The sequence below is a fragment of the Oncorhynchus mykiss genome, chromosome 21, assembly GCF_057628025.1.
Source record: "Oncorhynchus mykiss isolate SJ-2025 chromosome 21, ASM5762802v1, whole genome shotgun sequence".
In the NCBI taxonomy this organism is placed as follows: Eukaryota; Metazoa; Chordata; class Actinopteri; order Salmoniformes; family Salmonidae; genus Oncorhynchus; species Oncorhynchus mykiss.
Genome location: NC_143042.1, coordinates 33514709 through 33535925, shown reverse-complemented (window position 1 = coordinate 33535925; position 21217 = coordinate 33514709). Strand labels below are relative to the sequence as shown.

Genomic DNA, 21217 nt, shown 5'->3' with positions numbered 1-21217 from the left:
TTCATCTCTAGGAGACAGAACACGTCTTCTTCTTGAGCGTTATGACGGCTGCGTGGTCCCATGGTGTTTATACTTGCGTACTATTGCTATTGTTTGTACAGATGAACGTTGTACCTTCAGGCATTTGGAAATTGTTCCCAAGGATGAAATGGATTTGTGGAGGTCTACAATTGTTTTTTCTGAGGTCTTGGCTGATTTGTTTTGATTTTCCCATGATGTCAAGCAAAGAGGCACTGAGTTTGAAGGTAGGCCTTGAAATACATCCACAGGTACACCTCCAATTGACTCAAATGATGTAAAATCAGCTTATCATAAGCTTCTAAAGCCATGACATTATTTTCTGGAATTTTCCAAGCTGTTTAACGGCACAGTCAACTTAGTGTATGTAAACTTCTGACCCACTGGAATTGTGATACAGTGAATTATAAGTGAAATAATTTGTCTGTAAACAATTGTAGGGAAAAAAAATGTTAAAGACATTTGTGGAGTGGTTGAAAAACAAGTTTTAATGACTTCAACCTAAGTTTATGTAAACTACTGACTTCAACTGTACAGGGTCAGTTCCAATACCATATTTACAATGTGCAAGGATACTAGAGTGATGGAGGTAGATATGTATAGGGGTAAGGTGACTAAGCATCAGGATATATGATAAACAGAGTAGCAGCAGCATAAATTATGATTGTATGTGAGTGTATGTGTGTGCGCGATTGTGTAGTCAGTATAAATGTGTGTGCATGTTATGTGTGTGATGGAGTGTAATTGTGTGTGAGTGTGTAGAGTCCTTGAGTGTGCAGAGACAATGTAAAAATAAAATACAGGGGTCAACTCAGTCTGTGTAGCCATTCTGTGAGTTATTTAGCAATCTTATGGCTTGGGGATAGAAGCTGTTCAGGAGCCTGTTTGTGTCATATTTGATGCACCGGTACCGCTTGCCATGCAGAAGCAGAGAGAACAGTCTGTGGCGCTTGGGTGGCTGGAGTCTTTAACAATTTTCTGGGTCTTCCTTTCACACCGCCTGATATAAAGGTCTTGGATGGCAGGGAGCTAGGCCCCAGTGATGTACTAGGCTGTCCGCACCACCCTGTGTAGCGCCATGTGATCGAGGGCGGTGCTGTTGCCATACCAAGCAGTGATGCAGCCAGTCAAGATGCTCTCAATGGTGTAGGTGTTTGTTGTTATTCGTTACTCACTGTGTATTTATTCCTTGTCACTATTTCTATTTCTATTTTTTTTGTATCTTTATCTTAACTCTGCATTGTTGGAAAAATACCTGTAAGTAAGCATTTCACTATTAGTCTACCCCTGTTGTTTACAAAGTATGTGACAAATAAAATATGATTTTATTTGATGTAGCCTATGTGTAGAAATGCGAACTAACACCATATTTAAGTGATTAGTGAGCTCTAATAGTAAACATATAGTACAATAGCACAGGTGCTGCCGCACCAGTCGATTAGTATTGAGGCAAAGGCCCGGGACAATGGTGTGAGTGTTTGGACTTTTGTCAAGCAGTAGGAATGGAAAACCTTGTTGCAACTTGCTGCTGCAGATTTTAACTTTCAAGGACTTGAAAACAGGATTTTAACATTGACAAAGAGTGGCCTAGGCAAAGTGGTGGGTGGTGCATTTACAGTGTGTGTGTGTGTGTGTGTGTGTGTGTGTGTGTGTGTGTGTGTGTGTGTGTGTGTGTGTGTGTGTGTGTGTGTGTGTGTGTGTGAGAGAGTGTGTGACTGAGGCAGAGGTCCTGAGTTGGCGAGTTGTTTTTGTACAAAAAAAGGAGAAAGAAGAAGAAAGAAACAGATTGGGAGAGAGAGAGAGAGAGGAAAAGAGGAGAGGAGAAAGGGAGTGTTGCAAAAGATTCCAAAGGGGTTGTCTTGGAAACGGAAACGGCAGAGTGGAGCCCCACAATCCCCGGTGTGATTGGCGTCTGGGCGTTTCTGTCAGTCACGAACAGAGAAGACCAACACCTGGCTTCACCATACAATACACTCACACACAGTCACACACACTCAATCACACACCTGGCTGCGCCATACAGAACACACACACTATTTTCACACACACACCACACCTGCAACCCAAAGGCCTAAAACACACAAACACCACTCACCATACAAAACACACACACACACACACACTCTCTCACTCATTTGCACACACTCCAAGGCTTGTAGGCCCCCACCAAGATGCACAATCACACACACCTGCGCTCCATAGGCCTATACAGAACACACACAAACACACACTCTTATGTAACATACTGTACACCTGCACCAAACACACTCTCTCCCTCTAACACACTTGCACACACACACACATACACACACACACACACAAAACACTCTTCAACACACCTGCCATCAAGCACATGCACTTAAACTCTTGCAGACACTGAGGTACCCAGAGAGAGAGAGAGACATTGAGAGTGAGAGAGAGAGCAATTTATAACGTTTGCCAGCCAGGTGTTGTCAGCCAGGTTACTCTCACAGAAACTGTCTCACCTATTGGGGGAACACACATACACACACCAACAGGTTATAACGTCTGGCAGCCAGGTGTTGTCAGCCAGGTTACTCTCAAAGAAACTGTCTCACCTATTGGGGGAACACACCAACACACCAACAGGTTATAACGTCTGGCAGCCAGATGACTCACAGAAACTGTCTCACCTATTGCTCCTCTCTCACCTGAGCTCTTCCCATGGGTCACCTGGATCCTAGAAACCTCAGAGAGCAACTAAAGACTGTCAGTAGATTCTAAACTTCACTGTGACCTGAAAGCACCATGAGCTGTTTCAAAGTACAAAAAATCCCTTTAGAAGTGCGTTGAATATATTGGTAAAATGAAAGCACCAATTTACTGTATACACAGTATACAAGGTCTATATTATCCAAAGATTAACCACTTTAGCGATTAATCCATGTATTACTTTTAGATGGAGCTTGGAGAGGAGCATAGACCTGTAGTTACAGACTCGACATCACTTGAATGATGACAGGTCTGTATCCTTTCCTTTCAAAATAATGGTATGAAAGGAAGGATGATGTTGGGTACTGGGGTAAATAGAGAGACAGCATGCCCCTCGTAGGTTTGGGAAACATTAACAAAGACCTATTCCTTTGGAACTGCAGCATGAGAAAAGCTTCTATTTGGACGAACCAACAGACCTTTTCCTCGTTCTCGTGGAACCCCACCGTGATTCTGTGCGCCATTGTAAGCGTATCAATACCATGTATAGAAGTCATGGACGTCTTTATAGGCTAACAATCGTTTGAACGATGCCAGACGATGCCAGACGTCTAGAAAACGAGCAGACACGCTCACAGACACAACAAACTAATTTGGTAAACGTAATTTGTCATTGTGGCTGTTGTTGTGGACTGAATTAGGATTGTGTGAATTTTGTTCCAAGCGCAATAAAAGTATCCTTGTATAAAATAGCCTTTAAATTATTGTCTTAAAAATTATGATGAAAACAAAAGTAGATTAAATATGTTAAAATGTATTCATGTTTGATCATTTGTTTACATTTGGTCCGTTTTGCTCGTAATCGTGGAAGCACAAAAAGTAAAACGATTTTATGAACATCCATTTATGCGCATGCTGGCTGTGTGCCAAACTGCAAAGGCCATGATTTTAAAATCTTTATTCCAAATAATTACAGCAGAAGTCACACTTTTAAATGAGTGTGTGCGGGATTATTACTTTTTCTCATTGAAAAGCACCCCGTCCCTCACACACTTTCTATCGCTCATCAACAAGTGCTCCACTCCTCAGTGCCTCCAGCGCATGCAGCTCGCGCCCCCTCCTATAGTTAAGCAAATGAGCGCGCGCACGGGGAAGCCTATCGCGCTCGAGGATTGGTCCGGACCCTTCGAATACAATTATCTCCTGAAAAACCGCACGATTGAAATGGAATCACTTTTTTTGTCATCACGCAGGACTCTTCAGTTTACAGAATTGAGTCTCTACAGGTGGTTGGTTGTCTGCAACCCTGTGCAGAAAGAAATAGGCTTACAGACTGAAGGGGTTTTAAATTCTGTTTTATTTTAAATGCGCAAACAATCCCTCAGGTTTTATCGTTGAGTTTTCTCTCGCTTGATTTATGTAGCCTAATGACCGCTTCACACACCGACTCGTAATTTATTCCCCGTTGTTTGAATCGGGTGTGTCTTCTAATTAGTTGATTTGGAACACTTTGTGCATTCGGTTTCCACTTGTCATTCTAGAACGGAAAACCACCCGGCCAAAAGCCGACAGGTAAGGTGAAAACGGCTGTGACTTTTTACTTCGTTTTTATTTTTTTAAATTTTTAACTTGATTTATTTTGAACTGAGACACTTTACAAGTTCCAGACAACTATGTATAACATGATGGAACACGAGTTGAAGCCCTCTGGGCAACAGCAGTCGCACCAAACCGCCATGTCTCCGGTCACCGGCAACTCTCACCCGGGGTCCAAATCCCTGTGTCCCCCGGGCGGGGACCCCATGGACAAGGTCAAAAGACCCATGAACGCATTCATGGTCTGGTCTAGGGGCCAGCGCCGCAAGATGGCCCAGGAGAACCCCAAGATGCACAACTCTGAGATCAGCAAGCGGCTGGGCGCGGAGTGGAAGCTACTGACTGATGCTGAGAAGCGGCCATTCATTGACGAAGCAAAGCGCCTCAGGGCGGTGCACATGAAGGATTACCCCGATTACAAGTACAAACCACGCCGTAAATCCAAGCCCCTGCTCAAGAAGGACAACCAGATGGGAAAGTACCCTCTCTCTGCCGGGAACCTGCTGGCCGCCGCGCAGGGCCAAGGTGGGAGCCCAAGGATGGAGAGTTACGGGTGGGGCCCGGCGGGAGGTTACGCCGGGATGCAGAGCGAGGCCCTGGGCTACACTCAGCAGCTGCACCGCTACGACCTGTCCGCGCTCCAGTACCCCCAGGCCATGACCGCAGCACAGACGTATATGAACGGCGCCAACACTTACAGGTAGGATATGCTACAGTTCTAAATTCCATTCCGCATGTTCTGATTCTAATGCCTAATTGAGAAGGACAATGTTCTATAGCTTTCATGTAAATCCAGTTTTGATAACGAGTAATCACAGTGCTCGCTCGCCAGTTGCCACCTTTGTAATCTGACACCTGCATTTGCTGAGTTTATTGCGTATTGTATGAAAAGGTCACCCTCAATATTTAATTTACCTCAACATTTGAAAGCATGTACCATTTTATATAGCCTAGACAACGTTTCTTATCTGATTTGGAACCAATTATAAACTTGGCAGTGGCTCGGCAGCCTGAAGTTTGCCGATTTCCATCTTCTCGTTATTGTGATCAGATTTGAGCTATTCTGAAGACACCCACTTTCTCTGCTGTAAACCAGTGGTTGCTGCAGAATCAATGTTGCACTAAATCAAGACTTATTGTTAAATCACATTACTTTAGGCCCAATTACTGCAAGAGCAGTTTATCACATAAAAAAAGGATATAGCCTGCTGTTTTTAATGGACCATAAATTATTAATCGCCCAACATGGAATAAAATATTTAACTTTACTTCTGATTGGCAACAAACACATGGGGCCTAACTAGATTTGCCTGTTTAAAACTAAGATGAATTAGAACCCATGCCATGACTCACAACCCTCACCCATCCAGCACAGAGCCATAACGTTTGTTTTGTCTTTCTCCCAATTGTTGTTTTTCAGATTACTTTGTATTTTAGTTTTTCAGAAATTGTAAATATACTACACATTTAAGGATAAAATATATATATATATTTTTTAAAGTTTGACCTGTCATTTAACCTATAATTTATTACAACATTCTACCTTATGTCTTTAGAACTTGGGTTAATATTTTGTACTTTTTTTTTTACCTTATTTTACCAGGCTAGTCTCATCGAGATTAAAAATCTCTAACAAGAAATCGGGCCAAAATAACAGCGCACAGTTTCACACTTGGAACATAACACAAAGTACTGCATTTTTAAAAAACATACAATTGGTTAAGTGTAGGTTGTTTACTTGTTTTCAGGCCTGTGGATTGTAGAGCATGTGTAGAGGCCCACTCTATGGGAAAGCTTTGTGTGTGGTCCTTTACCCACAATCCTCTAGTCTGCATCAGTGCCTTCTCCCAGGCCTCTTGCAGAGACACCAGTGATTCATTTAGTTTCATTTTTTTATGCATAATTAACACATTCACACCGCTTTTTCATGCTTCCAATGTAAAATAATTCCTCACCGTGATATCTTTAGTTGGTTTATGATTTCTTTAACTGAGAATATCTGCTGTTTGCTTCATGGTGCTGTAGTTGGTGGCCTAACTAGTTTGGACCTGTCCTGTCCCCAATCCCCATCCCATGCTGTTTGTAAACACAGGGTGGATTCCATGGGCTCTCCCTCACATCAGATCTATGCATGTCTGTCTGCACCCAGTATAAATCCACTCTAATATCCCAAAGAAAATATTGAACTTGTTGCAAATTTAAGATAACTGAAAAATTGGATACTTCATAATCGGTCTGTTCTTTACGACATGTTTCGGATTATAAATGATTTGTATTGAACTGAGTAGACATGATTGTATGTCATGTAGAATAGTCTAATCGGGTCTGCGCTATGTGTGTACCTGAAATTTAGTGGCAAGGCCCGACATGGCATACTGTAGCATAACATTCATATAATTTAGTCAATAACAGCATCTCCCCCCTCCCCTCTCCTCCTCAGCCCCATGTCTTACAGCAGCAGCCACCAGCAGCCCAACCCAGTCATGTCCATGGTGAAGCCAGAGCCAGTGTCGCACTCCCCGACTGGTGGACCTAACCACCACCGCGGGCCTCTCCAGGGGGACCTGCGGGATATGATCAGTATGTATATCCCTGGAGGGGACACCACTGACCCGGTCTCCCAGAGAGGCGGCTACAGCGTCCAGCAACACTATCTCAGTGGGACTGTGCCTCTCACTCATATCTAGGGATTGGTGGGGATAGTGACTGGGACTCAATGTGAGTGTGCTGGCTTGGAGAGGCTCAAGGACACCACGCTGGGCACAACATTGTCAGACCCACTCATTATGGTCCCGTGTTGCGTTTATAAAAAAAGTGACTTTATATAAAAAGGTTATTTTTCTACCTCTGCATTTTGACTACAATAATGAGCCCCCCCCTCGTCCATCCCGTCCTCTGTCCCAAGACTAGGTTGTTTCGTTCAGTTGCCAATCCACTTCTTGGACGGAGACCCTGCTCAATTAACTTCACATTATGATGGACTGCTGTACTGTACATAGACATTATGATTAAATGTTTGTGTACATATTTTTTTCCCCTCTTTGACAAACTGAGCTTGACATCAAAAGCTTCCATTCAAAAACGCCCAGGCCCCTATGTATGTCACAAAGCACGTGACTGTAGTATGTTCACAATTGTTCCATTGTGTTCGGTCTCCTGTATTGTCCTACTGGCACAGTAGAGTCCGCCCCTCGAGTTGATCGGTAATCATCATGAACTAAACCAACCGGGAGGGAGCCACGGGCGGTGTCCCAAATGGCACCCTATTCCCCATATGGGGAATGGTCAAAAGTAGTGCACTATAAAGGGAATAAGGTGCCATTTGACATGCAGAAACAGGGGGGGCCCCACCACGGGAACGCAACACACTGGGAACCGGGTCAGTCAATCACTATTCTCCTAAGGCCAGTGACATACAAATCACATGACCCACCACAAGGATTCTGAGGATTGTGATTCCTTAACTGGTTTTGTTTGTGTGGCCCAATGGGGCCTCTCGGAACATCTCAAATCAACTAACTGCTTGCTAGTGCAGTGAAATGGGGAGACAAGGGAGAAATGCACAGAGTATAACTTGAATGAAGTGACTTATTTTTTTAAATATACAAGTATGGCCACTTGGTGCCTTATACTGCTTTGTGAGTAAACACGCTTGTTTTTAAAGCCAATCCAATTTCCTAGGATGACATGGTATAGTCTGGACAATCGTATGAGTTCATTGGATCCAATGGAAACAAGTATATGAGATGAACTGGTGTGTTTAGTAGTACTGTATGTCCAAACCCCATGCCAATACATTTTGGTTTGTCTTCAACTTTTATTTTTTAAGTTGAAGGAAAAATCCACTAATTCTTTTGCTATTTTCTTTCTTCTTTTCATTGGTCCAATGTTGATACAGTCCCCAAATGTTTTGCATGTCAGCAGTCAAGTTTTCAAGAAGAAAAGGGTCACTTGCCACGATGTTTTGTATCATGTGGCAAGTGACACTTTGCCTCTAGAAAATCATATCTTGACTGCTGACATGCAAAACATTTGGGGACTGTATCAACATTGGACTAATAAACATGACTCTAATAGTTTGCGCTGTCCTTTAACATAACCCCCTGCTGCTGCAATGAGTTTTACATTTGACAATGTAATTGTTTGCATTAGTCATCCATTTTTAAAAAAAACTTGTTTTGTAAATGCTATTAGTTGTCCCAAGTTCATAATGTTTATTGTTCAGACACCCCTGTTGTATTCTGCAGGTTTTAACTGTGTTCATAGAATACAATTAACTGAAAGACATTTTATACAAATGCTGCATTCTATTGAATTTTATCTTTACAAAATACATTTGAATGATTTTTCTCTAGCTCGGCAACTGTTTGTCTGGATTTCTACTTATCCAACCAAGCACAGTTACTACATTCTGCCCGGGCAACTAATGGTAGAGAATAAAATCTATTAATTTTACAATAAGTGTCTCCATGTTCTCCAGCTTCTCGGTTTCATATTTCAGTTGCCTGCTGCTTAAGGTCTTCAGATAACACATTCCACTTTCCTTTTTATAATTCTACAAAATGACTGACAAAGGAGTTGGCATAAAGTTTTGTCTCAAGTTTCCTGTTGTAACAAGACTTGAGGGTTAAATGTAATTTGTCTTTGTTTCATCTGACAACACCCTCTTAACTAATTTATGAATAGTAAACCAGTGCTGCTAAAAGTTTAGAATCAATTTTAGAATTATTTGCAGTCTTAAACTGCAAGTGGGTACATTTTTAGGCTGTGGAAGTGGTAGAACCACATCAAACTACAACCATTCTGGAACTGTCATGTTCTAACAATCCCTTTTTAGTATTGTAAAGTCCACTAAAGAACTTGCATTAAAAAAAGGGAATAAATCAAATTTATTTTTGGTTGGGTTTAAATACTATAATTTATATGAAAGGAATAATGTTTTATTGCAATCCAAGTGTGTAAACGTAACTTTTTTTAAACATTTATTTAGTTGTCTAATCCTTGTTTGAGAGTCTTGCAACATTTGATGTGCATTGTGTATAAATAAACAATTTAAGGCCCCTATACTAAGGGTATTTTTAACTCATTTTCATATGTGGCATGGATGACAAGTATTAAAACGTTTTTAAATCCTCTGGTCTCCATATATTTTCCTTGCATCTTTTCAGCAGTGTTTTTTTTACATTAAGCAATTTTTGTTCTCTAAACGTTTACATTTTAGAAGTGCACTCCATTGTAAAAAAAAAATGTAAATCAGTATAGCATTTTCAAAATGATGACGCACCATTTACAGGCTATTCTTTGGAAATTCCTGGCACAAGCTACAATTGTGCCAGTATGCATAATGCGTAGATTACACGTCAGATTGGTAGGTCGATTCATCCATCGGTGAAGGTTTTTGATATGGGGCTCATTTGGAGCATATTTTGTCAGGCAAAGTTGAGAAATAAGAATGCAATTACTTAATCGAATATTTTAAAACCAGCAAAAAAGTGACTGCTAATGTTTTACGACGCGTTATCAATTGTTCCTATTCAGTTTTGGCCACTCAGCTGTTTGAGTGACCTCGATCATTACAGAAAATAACCATAGGCCTGACATCAGGCGCTCAATCAAAACGAGCCGGGTTTTACGTTTAAACAGTGGCACCACAGGTGGACACCATTATGCTTGGGGATGCTTAAAATAAAACTTCGGAAGGAGGCGGACAAAAAAACGTTTGGGGAGATGGGACAGGGGCGCGGGGGGAATTAGAATGATTTAGGGTCGATCATTTACTTTTCTACCCGTCTTTTAAATTTCACTTCTCCCCCCTCTTGCCCAACCCCTCCCCTTCTCCGGAGAGAAAGCGGGTGGCTGGCCCACTCATAATTGCCCGTTTCGGAGGCACATTGTCCCTAGCTTTTGAGCTCGCAGGTGCACATAGTAAAGCCGCGGAGTCTTCGGCGACTCCCCCGGAGAGCTTTGTTCCCTTTCTCTCGCCCCCCCGCCGAGCAGAAAATTAGCGTTGCATTCGGGGGCTTTATCTCCCCTTCTCTCCAGATCAGGCTTAACCCTTTCACCGCCCGTCGCCATTCTCATGGAAATCGGAGAGCCTGCGCAGGCTAATCGCAGGGTAGAGGGGAGGGGAGGATGGGAGAGCTATGGGGAAGATATGAGTGGAGTGGGGCAAGGGAGGGGGGTAAACCCACCATCTCTCCCTCTCTCAATATGACATTCAAGACCCAACTAACTACCAACACGGCCTGTCGTTTCCCTGGCAACTCTGAACTCAAGGCTGCGAAACTAGCCAAGAAAGTGCGTAAATTGGCCCACAAAACACTAGCCCCGGCCCATGACCGCGTGCACCCCTCGGAATATTAATTTGGGCCAAGCAGTTGGAGATTTGAACAATATGGTCTATTCCTAAATAAGGGTGCAATAATTGAAACACACTAATTGGGAAGTTGTGTATGTAGGGGGAGATAAGATAACATTTTGTTTGCGCCAAATGGTTAGCCAGATGGCATGAATGGTGGAACTGTGTAGCAAGGACCCTTTTAAACTTAAAAGTGTAGGCTCATACTTTTGACAGCATTCATGTATATTGATCTGTATAAATTGACAAATGTCCACTCGGGCTCCCTGCATCTCAGCGCAAGAGGAGTCCTACAGTCCCTAGTTCGAATCCAGGCTGTATCACATCCGGACATGATTGGGAGTCCAACAGGGCATCGTCCATTGGCCCAGCATCGACCGGGGTAGACCGTCATTGTAAATAAGAATTTGTTCTTAACTGACTTGCCTATTTAAATAAAGGTTTAAAAAAGTTTGTTGTCCGACTGCATGACGGAAGTTAGATGATGGCCAGCCTGTGCGTTCCGAGGGTTGTTGAGTTTGGTGAGCGGACATGGGGGTAGGATGATTTTCTGGAAGAATAAATTCAATATCTTAGCAACGGGCAGTGAGGCTTCAACAAGTGGTTGCCATGGATTTGGTGAGCCAGGGCTAAACAAGTGCGTGCGAGATGCTGGCGGTGTGATTTTTAAAGAATTATGAGAAGCTGTGGTAATCAGAAAGTCTTCTCTATGACTCAGGTGGCAGGTTACAATACGCTCAGTTCTTTTTTTTTATGTTGAAGTTGACATTTGCTTTTTCTGATGCTGAGACATTTCTTACTCATAAGCCGAAACTCATTTGCTGTGATATATCCTGCTTTAAATTAATGCACGCGCAACGACTGGTAGGTCTAATTGGGTCTCTCTTATTTGATCAATGAGCAAGTTGACATTTGCCTTGTCTCATACTGTCTGAAACGTCTCTTACTCATAAACACATTTTGCCGCATAGGCCTATCCCACTGGGTACACCACGTCATTTCAACGTGGATAATTGAGTAATATTTGGTTGAGATGTTGATCAATGAGATTAAAACCTATATTCACCCATTCAAAATACAGCCAAATGTTAATTGAATTTCCAACGTGTTATCACTATGCTGTCAACCGCCTAGAAGCACAATCAAATTCCAATGGAAAAACAATGTCTGACTTTTGGTTTAGTTGTCAACCAAATGTCTATTTACTGTATTACAAAATAAATATTGAATTGAGTTTGGTTGACAAGCCAACCAAATATCAACTTTTAAAATGAATGTATCTACTGCTTGGATAGATTCCATCTGAGCCACTGGCTTAATCCCATTTTTAACTTTTATTTTTGGTTGAGTTGAAGATGTGAATCCAACATATAATTTATTAACTTGTTAATAGGCTATTTATTGTATTTTAAAATTGAAATGTAACTGTATGGTTGCCAACGCAACCAAATATTAAAATATTAAGGAGATGTATCTTCTGCTTGGAAGGTTCCATCTGTGCCACTGATTTAGTCTGGCTTTAATTCCAGTTTGTCTACAAATTAATAATTCATATGTTGGATTCACATCTCCATCTCAACCAAATATCTAAATAAAAGGACTAAATATAATAAAATCACACTTAAAATACCACTAGGCACACAGTGGTTGAATACACTGGCTTTTTACATAATTTCAACAGATTTCCATTGAGCCAAAGTGGAATAGAAGTTGAATAGAAGTTGAATTGACATCTTTGCCTAGTGGGATGCACTTGAAAAAAAGTTTGATTTAGTCCTATTATTTAACTTGGATATTTGGTTGAAATGGAGATCATGAATCCAATATATCAATTAAGACAAACTGGAATTAAAGTGATGCTCCAGAACTTTGTATATTTTCAGCCCGTAATTTGAAAGTGGTGCTCATGAGGTAAAACATCATCCAATTGTGTATTACGTCATCCAAATGTATACTACGTCATCCATTTTGTATGATATGTTATGTCCTGCAAAATAGTTTAATAATACATACAGTACCAGTCAAAAGTTCAGACACACCTACTCATTCACACCTACTCACATTTCTTTATCTTTACTATTTTCTACATTGTAGAATAATAGTGAACATCAACACTTTGAAATAACACATGGAATCATGTAGTAACCAAAAAAGTGTTATACAAATCAAAACAACTTTATGACAGCTTTGCACACACTTGGCATTCTCTCAACCAGCTTCATGAGGTCGTCACCTGGAATGCATTTCAATTAACAGGTGTGCCTTGTTAAAAGTTAATTTGTGGAATTTCTTTCCTTCGTAATGTGTTTGAGCCAATCAATTGTGTTGTGACAAGGTAGTGGTGGTATACAGAAGATAGCCCTATTTGGTAAAAGACCAAGTCCATATTATGACAAGAATAGCTCAAATAAGCAAAGAGAAGCGACAGTACATCCTTACTTTAAGACATGAAGGTCAGTCCATCCGTGAAAATGTCAAGAACTTTTAAAGTTTCTTCAAGTGCAGTTGCAAAAACCATCAAGCGCTATGATGAAACTGGCTTTCATGATGGACCACCACAGGAAAGGAAGACCCAGAGTTACCTCTGCTGCAGAGGATACGTTCATTAGAGTTAACTGCACCTCAGATTGCAGCCCAAATAAAGTAAATAAAGTAACAAGTAACAGACACATCTCAACATCAACTGTTCAGAGGAGACTGTGTGAATCAGACCTTCATGGTCGAATTGCTGCAAATAAACTACTACTAAAGAACACAAATAAGAATAAGAGACTTGCTTAGGCCAAGAAACACGGGCAATGGACATTAGACTGGTGAAAATCTGTCCTTTGGTCTGATGAGTCCAAATGTGAGATTTCTGGTTCCAACCACCGTGTCTTTGTGAGACACAGAGTAGGTGAAAGGATGATCTCAACATGTGTGGTTCCCACCATGAAGCATGGAAGAGGAGGTGTGATGGTGTGGGGGTGCTTTGCTGGTGACACTGTCTGGGATTTATTTAGAATTCAAGGCACAAATAACCAGCATGGCTACCACAGCATTCTGCAGCGATACAAAATCCCATCTGGTTTGCGCTTAGTGGGACTATCATTTGTTTTTCAACAGGACAATGACCCAACACACCTCCAGACTGTGCAAGAGCTATTTGACCAAGAAGGAGAGTGATGAGTGCTGCATCTAATGACCTGGCGTCCACAATCACCCGACCTCAACCTAGTTGAGAAGGTTTGGGATGAGCTGGACCACAGATTGAAGTAAAATCAGCCAACAATTTTTCAGCATATTTGGGAACTCTGTTGGGAAAGCATTCCAGGTGAAGCTGGTTGAGAGAATACCAAGAGTGTTCAAAGCTGTCATCAAGGAAAAGTGTGGCTACTTTGAAGAATTTCAAATGTAAAATATATTTTGATTTGTTTAACACTTTTTTGGTAATTACATGATTCCATATGTGTTATTTCACAGTTTTGATGCCTTCACTATTATTATACAATGTAGAAAATAGTGAAAATAAAGAACCATTGAATGAGTAGGTTTGTCCAAATGTTGGACTTGTACTGTATATCTATATTGCAATTCATATGATAGTGTACGAATCCAATTCGTACAATATGTTACAAATTTGTTGTGCTTAAGATCCCAGACTGCATCTTTAAAGCCAAACTAAGTTAGTAGCACATATGTACAGTGCCTTGCGAAAGTATTCGGCCCCCTTGAACTTTGCGACCTTTCGCCACATTTCAGGCTTCAAACATAAAGATATAAAACTGTATTTTTTTGTGAAGAATCAACAACAAGTGGGACACAATCATGAAGTGGAACGACATTTATTGGATATTTCAAACTTTTTTAACAAATCAAAAACTGAAAAATTGGGCGTGCAAAATTATTCAGCCCCCTTAAGTTAATACTTTGTAGCACCACCTTTTGCTGCGATTACAGCTGTAAGTTGCTTGGGGTATGCCTCTATCAGTTTTGCACATCGAGAGACTGAATTTTTTTCCCATTCCTCCTTGCAAAACAGCTCGAGCTCAGTGAGGTTGGATGGAGAGCATTTGTGAACAGCAGTTTTCAGTTCTTTCCACAGATTCTCGATTGGATTCAGGTCTGGACTTTGACTTGGCCATTCTAACACCTGGATATGTTTATTTTTGAACCATTCCATTGTAGATTTTGCTTTATGTTTTGGATCATTGTCTTGTTGGAAGACAAATCCCCGTCCCAGTCTCAGGTCTTTTGCAGACTCCATCAGGTTTTCTTACAGAATGGTCCTGTATTTGGCTCCATCCATCTTCCCATCAATTTTAACCATCTTCCCTGTCCCTGCTGAAGAAAAGCAGGCCCAAACCATGATGCTGCCACCACCATGTTTGACAGTGGGCATGGTGTGTTCAGGGTGATGAGCTGTGTTGCTTTTACGCCAAACATAACGTTTTGCATTGTTGCCAAAAAGTTCAATTTTGGTTTCATCTGACCAGAGCACCTTCTTCCACATGTTTGGTGTGTCTCCCAGGTGGCTTGTGGCAAACTTTAAACAACACTTTTTATGGATATCTTTAAGAAATGGCTTTCTTCTTGCCACTCTTCCATAAAGGCCAGATTTGTGCAATATACGACTGATTGTTGTCCTATGGACAGAGTCTCCCACCTCAGCTGTAGATCTCTGCAGTTCATCCAGAGTGATCATGGGCCTCTTGGCTGCATCTCTGATCAGTCTTCTCCTTGTATGAGCTGAAAGTTTAGAGGGACGGCCAGGTCTTGGTAGATTTGCAGTGGTCTGATACTCCTTCCATTTCAATATTATCGCTTGCACAGTGCTCCTTGGGATGTTTAAAGCTTGGGAAATCTTTTTGTATCCAAATCCGGCTTTAAACTTCTTCACAACAGTATCTCGGACCTGCCTGGTGTGTTCCTTGTTCTTCATGATGCTCTCTGCGCTTTTAACGGACCTCTGAGACTATCACAGTGCAGGTGCATTTATACGGAGACTTGATCACACACAGGTGGATTGTATTTATCATCATTAGTCATTTAGGTCAACATTGGATCATTCAGAGATCCTCACTGAACTTCTGGAGAGAGTTTGCTGCACTGAAAGTAAAGGGGCTGAATAATTTTGCACGCCCAATTTTTCAATTTTTGATTTGTTAAAAAAGTTTGAAATATCCAATAAATGTCGTTCATGATTGTGTCCCACTTGTTGTTGATTCTTCACAAAAAAATACAGTTTTATATTTTTATGTTGGAAGCCTGAAATGTGGCAAAAGGTCGCAAAGTTCAAGGGGGCCGAATACTTTCGCAAGGCACTGTAACTATCCAAGCAGAAGATACAGCTGCTTCAAATGTTGATATTTTGATGCATCGACACAATTCACTAAATATTCGCAATTCACAATTCCCTAAATATCCTAACATTTTAAATCAACCGAAGCTTGAAACCCTAGGCCTATTTTGCCTATTTTTTAGAAGAATCTTTGGTTATATTGAAACAATAACTGTTGATGACTTTCAAATGCTATGTAGGCCTAAATAGCATTATTGATGATGTGTGATAAAGTATGGTCACATTTAGTTTAGTCTGTTAAACCTACACTCTTTAAAAAAAGGTGCTATCTAGATCCTAAAAAGGTTATTTGGCTGTCCCCATAGGAGAACCCTTTTTGGTTCTTACCTGGAACCAACAAGCGTTCTCCTATGGGGACAGCCAAAGAAACAAGAGTGTACACTTTGGAATGACTACTATAGCAACAGTGAATATATTTAGTTTCTCACGATAGCACATTGGTAATAGTCAGTGACAAATATCATAGCTAAGCTGGGCTGGGCCTAGTTAAAACCCTGGTCAGTGTTATCCGGTGTACTTGGGATGATCCTACCCTAATCCCTAACCCTAACCTTAACTTCTTATGGCTGCAGGGGCAGTATTGAGTAGCTTTGATGAAAGGTGCACAGAGGTGCCCATATTCAACGACCTGCTCCTCAGTCATAGTTGCTAATATTTGCATATTATTATTAGTACTGGATAGAAAACACTCTGAAGTTTCTAAAACTGTTTGAATTATGTCTGTGAGTATAACATAACTCATATAGCAGGCAAAAACCTGAGAAATTCCACTTCCTGTTTTTTTTTCTGGGGGTGGCAGATTTTCAACCAAGCTCTCATTGAAATTACAGCGAGATATGGATGAGTCTTCACTTCATACGCCTTCCACTAGATGTCAACAGTCAATAGAACTTTGTCTGATGTCTCTAATGTGAAGGGGGGTCGAATGACACAGGAAATCGTTACCACTGCCACGAGTTGACCATGTATTCACTATGCGCGTTCACAGGGGAAGGACCTGCGTTCCACCGGTCATCTGAAGTCATTCTAATTCTCCGGTTGGAATGTTATTCAAGATATATGTAAACAACATTCTAAAGATTGATTCAGTACATCGTTTGACATGTTTCTACTGACTGTTACGGAACTTTTGGACATTTCGTCACGTTATAGTGGACGCGCTTTGTGACTTTGGAATTGTTTACCAAACGCGCTAACCAAAGTAGCTAATTGGACATAAATAACAGACATTTTCGAACAAATCAAGCATTTATTGTGGACCTGGGATTTCTAGGACTCCATTCTGATGAAGTTCATCAAAGGTAAGGAAACATTTATTATGTATTTTCTGGTTTCTGTTAACTCCAACATGGCGGCTAATTTGGCTTCTGTTCTGAGCGCCGTCTCAGATTATTGCATGTGTTGCTTTTTCTGTAAACTTTTTTTGAAATCTGACATAGCGGTTGCATTAAGGAGAGGTATATCTATAATTCCATGTGTATAACTTGTATTATTATCTACATTTATGATGAGTATTTCTGTTGAAACGATGTGGCTATGCAAAATCACTTGATGTTTTTGGAACTGGTGAATCTAATAAGCCAAAGTAAACTCAGATTTGTTGATATAAATATGAACTTTATCAAACAAAACATGCATGTATTGTGTAAATTGAAGTCCTATGAGTGTCATCTGATGGATAATTCAAGATTAGTGATTAATTTTATCTTTATTTCTGCTTTTTGTGAATGCTATATTTCGCTTTAAAATGGCTGTGCCTATTGTGGTTTGGTGGAGCCCTAACATAATCGTTTGTAGTGCTTTCGCTGAAAAGCCTATTTGAAATAGGACACTTTGGTGGGATTAACAACAAGATTACCTTTAAAATGATATAAGACACATGTATGTTTTAGGAATTGTAATTATGAGATTTCTGTGGTTTGAATTTGGCGCCCTCTATTTTCACTGGTAGTTGTCATATCGATCCCGGTATTGGGATTGCAGCCAAAATAAGTTTTTAACCCCTACCCAAACCTTAACCATTTTACATTTCAACTTCAATGGAGAAGGGACATCCCAAAGATTCCGGAGAGCACCAATCTTAAAACCCTGGATAGGAGACCAGAGGGTAGCTGTAAATAGACAGACATACATTGCATTTGGACCACTTTACTTTTTCCACATTTTGTTACGCTACAGCCTTATTCTAAAATTGATTTTACATTTTTTTCAATCATCAATCTACACACAATACCCCATAATGACAAAGCGAAAACACATTTTTAGACATTTTGGCTCATTCATTACAAAATAAAAACAGAAATACTTTATTTACATAATTATTCTGACCCTTTGCTATGATACTCCATTGATCATCCTTGAGATGTTTCTACAACTTGATTGGACTCCACCTGTGGTAAATTCAATTGATTAGACATGATTTGGAAAGGCACACACCTGTCTATATAAGGTCCCACAGTTGACAGTGCAAGTCAAAGCAACAACCAAACCATAAGGTCGAAGGAATTGTCCATAGAGCTCCCAGACAGGATTGTGTCGAGGCACAGATCTGGAGAGAGGTACCAAAAATGTTTGCAGCATTGAATGTCCCCAAGAACACAGTGGCCTCCATCATTCTTAAATGGAAGAAGTTTGGAACCACCAAGACTCTTCCTAGAGCTGGCGCCTGGCCAAACAGCAATTGGGGGAGAAGGGCCTTGGTGACCAAGAACCCGATGGTCACTCTGACAGAGTTCCAGAGTTCCTCTGTGGAAGTGGGAGAACCTTCCAGAAGGACAAGCATCTCTGCAGCACTCCACCAATTAGGCATTTATGGTAGAGTGGCCAGACGGAAGTCACTCCTCAGTAAAAGGCAACAGCTAGCTTGGAGTTTGCCAAAAGGCACCTAAAGGACTCTCAGACCATGAGAAACAAGATTCTCTGGTCTGATGAAACCTTGGTTGAACTCTTTGGTCTGGAGGAAATCAGGTTCCATTCATCAACTGGCCAATACCATCCCTGCAGTGAAGCATGGTGGTGGCATCATGCTGTGGGGATGTTTTTTTTAGCAACAGGGACTGGGAGACTAGCCAGGATCGAGGGAAAGATGAACGGAACAAAGTACATAGAGATCCTTGATGAAAATCAGGACAACAGGACAACGACCTTAAGCACACAGCCAAGACAATGCAAGAGTGGCTTCGGGACACGACTCTGAATGTCCTTGAGTGGCCCAGCCAAAGCCCCAAGCTTGTAGCGTCATACCCAAGAAGACTTAAGGCTGTAATCGCTGCCAAAGATGCTTCAACAAAGTACTGAGTAAAGGGTCTGAACATTTAAGTAAATGTGCTATTTCAGTTGTTTTTATATACAGTTGAAGTTGGAAATTTACATACACTTAGGGTGGAGTCATTAAAACTCGTTTTTCAACCACTCCACAAATTTCTTGTTAACAAACTCGTTTTGGCTATGAAACAATGTGGGGGTGCTTTGCTACAGGAGGGGTGGTGCACTTCATAAAATAGATGGCATCATGAGGGAGGAAAATTATGTTGATATATTGAAGCAAATAACCCCAAGCATACTTCCATAGTTGTGGCAAATGGCTTAAGGACACCAAAGTCAAGGTATGGGAGTGGCCATCACAAAGCCCTGACCTCAATCCTATAGAATATTTGTGGGCAGAACTGAAAAGGAGTGTGAGAGCAAGGAGGCCTACAAACCTGACTCAGTTACACCAGCTCTGTCAGGAGGAATGGGCCAAAATTCATCCAACTTATTGTGGGAAGCTTGACTTCAGCTGAATATATTTGCAAAAATCTGGTGTATTGTTTTCGATTGATTAGGGGGAAAAATGCAATTTAATACATTTTAGAATGGCTGTAACGTAAACATTTTTTGGGGGAAAAAGTCAAGGAGTCTGGATACTTTCTGAATGCACTGTACATTTTCCAGTCTATTGTTTTTTTTCTGAAAGTGGATATAAGTTGAAGATCTGACATTGTTTTAAATGTACAAATTAAAAAAATAAATAAACAAGGTTTGTCTATGTTGAAATTTGGTTACCATGATGACATAATCCTGTGGTTGAATTGTCACCCTCAAAACAACAATCTCTGACTGATTGATTTTTCAAATCCAGTGTATTTTCCATGTCACGCTAGGTTGACAAATTACTTTGAAACAAAGTTGATTCAACCAATTTCTGCCCAGTGGGATGTAACCTTTCCTGCTTTTAATTCATTAATGTGCACCAACTGGCCTACTTGGAGATTGAGAATCATCGAAACACAAAAACAGAAACACTTTTTCTCTTTAGTCAACATTGCTGCAGGAAAACTCACCACATCAGAAGTCGTCATGGAAACTCCTCGCGCATATTATTTACCTGCATTCCTTGAAGCCTACGAACCACTCCTCTCTTGCACGCAAAGCAGGGCAGAGCAAACACCTTCCTCACGCTCCCTTTCTGCAACCCCGCCCGCACAGTGCGCACACATAGCCTACGTAGAGCTCTTGGCAAGGATTTGAGCATCACAGAAAACCCATGCTATAATACAATTGAACACAGTCAATTGCAATTGCACAACTTCTCATGCCTTATGTGCATATTGTTTTTACATGTCCAATAATTTATCCAAACCGCTATTTGAGGTTTACACACAAGCTTACTTGGACAATACAAGTGGCTATAAATTGGGCAACAGTATCCCAACCCCACACACATATTAAAGCGGCAATCAGCAGTAGAAACAATAGCATTGAGTTTTCTCCTTGTTTCAGTAAAAAGCTAAGGATGGGGCAGGAGAAATGTTACCACTCTCAAATGAATGGACAGAGCTATGGATGCAAGGACTGACCATCCATTATATACAAATTATAGTTTTTAATCATGTTTTGAGGCTGTTTACATAGCCTACATTTACTTTGTTTACAAAAATTTGAATAAAACAAGCTTATATTTTGGGTTCTGACGGGGTATGGCAGTTGAACCAAGCTCATGAGTCTTTTATAAGTTATATTTTTCAAGGATCAATGGGTCTATATCACAAAAATGGATGTAGCAACTGCTGATTGACCCTTTAAGAACATAAAATGTGCACATTTTAAATAAGCTTTTAATAGATAGGGGGCCTAACAATTGCAGTAGGTAAGGGGCCTAGGGGCTTATCACTGGTCATGGGGAGGTTAACTACAGAAACACAGGCCCCAAAACCTATAAACTCATACCCCATCACTGACTGTCTGTGACT

The 21217-nt window shown here is 40.8% G+C and overlaps 1 protein-coding gene across 2 annotated transcripts; it reads left to right on the top strand.

Annotated features, from left to right (window-relative positions):
• The first annotated feature begins 3866 nt into the window (after positions 1–3866).
• LOC110500375 (transcription factor Sox-19b-like) lies at positions 3867–9420 on the top strand. 2 transcript variants are annotated; one of them, XM_036957796.2, is made up of 3 exons: positions 3867–4263; positions 4353–4987; positions 6728–9420. In XM_036957796.2, the coding sequence occupies exons 2-3, from the start codon at positions 4365–4367 to the stop codon at positions 6972–6974; spliced, it is 870 nt and encodes a 289-aa protein (XP_036813691.1). In that variant the 5' UTR covers positions 3867–4263; positions 4353–4364; the 3' UTR covers positions 6975–9420. The 2 variants fall into 2 exon arrangements, with proteins under 2 accessions (XP_036813691.1, XP_021433384.1); XM_021577709.3 differs by having other exon boundaries at positions 3870–4987.
• The last annotated feature ends 11797 nt before the right edge of the window (positions 9421–21217 follow it).

Excerpts from the sequence above, each read along its gene's own strand:
- LOC110500375 (XM_036957796.2), top strand. The coding sequence starts at position 4,365 with ATGTATAACATGATGGAACACGAGTTGAAGCCCTCTGGGCAACAGCAG. Across the intron at positions 4,988-6,727 it reads AACGGCGCCAACACTTACAG|CCCCATGTCTTACAGCAGCA; the intron begins GTAGGATATGCT and ends TCTCCTCCTCAG.